This window comes from Amblyomma mixtum, chromosome 3 (assembly GCF_055824585.1).
Source record: "Amblyomma mixtum isolate Tamu chromosome 3, ASM5582458v1, whole genome shotgun sequence".
Taxonomy (NCBI): domain Eukaryota; kingdom Metazoa; phylum Arthropoda; class Arachnida; order Ixodida; family Ixodidae; genus Amblyomma; species Amblyomma mixtum.
Window position 1 is genome coordinate 384,969,520 of NC_143014.1, and position 3,458 is coordinate 384,972,977.

General features: G+C 48.9%; 1 protein-coding gene across 1 annotated transcript; it reads right to left on the reverse strand.

Annotated features, from left to right (window-relative positions):
* Positions 1–840: 840 nt before the first annotated feature.
* Positions 841–1,882, reverse strand: LOC149357079 (uncharacterized). The gene is made up of 2 exons (XM_089576498.1): positions 1,538–1,882; positions 841–852 (listed from the first exon to the last, which is right to left on the reverse strand). The coding sequence occupies exons 1-2, from the start codon at positions 1,880–1,882 to the stop codon at positions 841–843; spliced, it is 357 nt and encodes a 118-aa protein (XP_089432624.1).
* Positions 1,883–3,458: the final 1,576 nt, after the last annotated feature.

A 3,458-nucleotide genomic window follows, 5' to 3' on the forward strand; every position in this document is an offset into this window, starting at 1 on the left:
GTCAAACCAAGCACAACTGAAGCATCCCGCTTGTGTATGCAGGCTTAACCAGAGCTAAGCCACTGCCTATTTTTTTCCTCTTCCCATCTAAACCGTTAAAAAGTGACTTAGTCATGGCAATTCCGGAGCTAAGATAAGATCAATAATCACTTAATCACATTCGCAGCTTCTGAAAAACAGTTACTCTCCAGAAGCCCCTCGTTACAAAGTAAAAACACATTGGAATATTACCAAGAAGAAATGAATTCACATACACAGCAACTCAGGAAGAAAAGCGGTTAGAAATATGCTGCAGAAGCAAGCACAGGAACGACGATGTGCACAAAATTTTAAAGAAAAAATCTTACTCGGAAATCGTGCCAACCTGCCAGCCTTGGCGCCGGGATTAAACGCGTTGCCGCTCGTATCACCACCACCGTTGAGCTAATGTCACATATGTACACATTCTTACATACTGCACACTCAAGAAGTGCTGTGTCATGTGTTGCCTCTTAACACTACGCGCTAACAGCGCGGCTGGTTTCCTTCTATAGGAGAGCACATGCAGAGCGTCTTGACACGGCGCGGCTACCGAGCGACGATAAAACAGAATATCAAGCCTGTCTTCTCGATGCATGCAAAGGCTCACTGTTGTTCCACCCCTGGAGGGCGCACTGCTACACACCGAAAGAAATGCCGTAGGGTAGTACGGGATAAGTTCAAGCCGCTTGTATGCCAGCACGATCTCGCGACGCTCTGTCCAAGGCGCTCTATCAAGCTGACGACAACTCGGACGCGGCGATTAAGATTATCCTGATTTGATGGTGTTGATCTCATTTATAATCAATTCTGGTAATTCGCTCATATCCAGACCTGCATCGATGACAGCAAGCATACACAAGTTCTGCAGCGTCGGTGCTAAGTGCAACACGTGCAGGTCCATCAGCTCCTCTTCTTCCTCAGAAAACACTTCGAGATGATCTTCCTCCACAAGGCTGGGTGGAGGCCCGAAGCCGCCGAAGACCAACACCCTCTCTCCAAGCACACAGCATCCGGGCGAGTACCTCGCAGGCGGGCCTGATCCGCTGGGCGTCAATTTACTCCAGCACGACTTTTCAACGTTATACTTGAACATATCTGGAAAGTAGGTGTTCAGCACTCCGTTGTAGCCGCCGAAGATATACAGCTGTCTCTCGTACACGAAGGCAGAGTGACAGTCGCGCCCCTCCGGGGCCAAGCCTTGCACTTGTGAGCGCACCCACGTCGCAGTGGTCGTTTCCAGATAATATAAGCAATTGTCGTAAGGATCGTGCGGTCGTGAGAATTCTAGGTTGCCACCCCAAACGTACATGCGGGTTCCGATGGCTGTCGCCGTGTGGCCGTAGCGCCCGAGGGGGGCCTCTCCGCTGGTCGGGACACGATGCCACTCTAGGGTCTCCAGGCCCAGAAAACGTACAAAATTCGATGAACCTCTGTGCAATCCACCAAAAATGTACATCCGGTGACCAAGCACGCACGCCGAGTGGTTAACATCAGCACTCGGTACTTCGCCTCTTACCGCCGGACGGCTCCACATCATGGCATCGCTATCGAAGCGGTAGAGGCCGGTAACCTCTGGGCTGATGTGCTGTCCGCCCCATATGTAGACGCAGTGGCCGTAGGCTACAACGCTGCGGCCCATGATGTAAAAAATCGGCTCAACTTCGGGAAATGGCCGAGTGTGTATTCTATCCCACCGGTACGAGATGGGGTCGAAGGTGTACACGTCGACGATGTAGCCCGAGATTTCATCACTGTCCGGCCAGCAGATGTCGAAACAGCCGAACAAGTAAACCTTCCCTTCGATGGTGACCGATGTTTCGTTGAAGAGTTCTGGAATGCGGTTCAGCCGCGCCGTCCACATCGTTCGATGGCAACCAGTTCTTGCGAAAAAGATATCGGGCCGCTTTGTTCCTTTCCAGTCAACGGCCACGCAATTAAATCAAACCTGGTGGTCGGCGTTATTCGCTTTTCTTCGTCCTTTCTTTCACAGTGCGAGCTGCTGGTGCGCCGCCTGCCGGAATCACTGCGTGGTCGGTTATGTTCATAGCTGCACGCAAAGAAGAGAGGAAGAAGACGCGCTGCACCGTGGGCGGCGAATGCGCGTGCGAGCGCGAGACTTTTCTTCTTCACCTTTACCTTTTTAAAGGAAGGTAAACAGCGCAAAACACAGGACGAATGAAGAAAACGACACACAAGGCGCTGACTAGCAGCTCAAGTTTAATCCGCCAGGAGCGAAATATTTCTGCTTAGAAAGTTGCATCAACCTGCCCGAGCTTCTGCCTTTACCTTTGTTGATGGCACCGTTCGATGTGATGACGTCACTCGTCAGAAGTAGTTGGCCGATTCACTAATAAGCACCTCATCTGATTGCATCGCATGCCACATATATTGCAGGCCATGTACACGCTGAAGGCGTGTAGGAGGACGAAAATTTTAGACCTGAGGTGGAGAGTCCCCGAAGATCTAGCTCGACGCGCGTAACAGGCCAGAAAAAAATACGAACATCGAAGCTTGGCTTTGTGTGTATATCCTGAATGTATATTGAGTGTATATCCTGGTGATTTCGTATTTACTAATTGAATGATCGCTGCGCGGAGCCTATCCCATCTGTCCTCTAGAAGTCAGGCGAGCGCACAGTTCGAGCCTCGAATTATACTTGCCCTCTGCTCTCGACGTTTGCAGAAACACAAGGAGCAGACGTGTCTGGGCAGATGACACGCCGTCTGCGAAAACACCGCCTTTGGAAAAAAGGCATCAAAGATTGCTGTCCACGAGAAAAGGAAACAGCCGGGGAAACTGAGCGCTACTGTTTCAGTTTTCGGTCAAGAACAAGTAGAAGCACTATAAGCAACCAGGCAGCGGAGAAACGCGTGAGAAATCGGTGTCGGTACCGATTGCAGCGGGGTGGAATCTGGAAAGGTGTAGCTGCGTTTGTCGCTAAACGTCGATGTTTTGTTTGTGTTTACTACACATGGAAAAATTATTTGTGAAAAGTAATTGATTTACACTACTAATTACTAGCCTAAAATCGCGCGATTGCAAGTAACTGCTGCTTCCAAAAAATAACGTAAATACAATAAATACTTCTGATAAATAATTAATTACTTCAAGATTACTTGTGAAGCTTAATGTAAAGTAGAATGTCGGAAAGTTGGGCTAGTCGGAATGAACTATCCATCATAGCGGTGAAGAATGAAGACAAGGGAGAAGAGGGCAGCACAGGCACTATCTTTCAACTGAGGGTTTACTACCGCGAAAAAGGAAATATATACAAACAGGAATAAAGGAAAAAAATCAAAGGCATTCTCACACAAGACTATCTAATATTGCAAAATCGCTCTCTTGTAGTGCGATATATGAAATGTGCGCTGCCTCATCCAGGCGAGCTGTAGTGCGGACGCAAAAATGGGTCTGCAAAAAGCTTTGCTAACTTGTAA

What these genes read in the sequence shown, in the direction of transcription:
- LOC149357079 (XM_089576498.1), bottom strand. Translation starts at nt 1,882, where the DNA reads ATGTGGACGGCGCGGCTGAACCGCATTCCAGAACTCTTCAACGAAACA.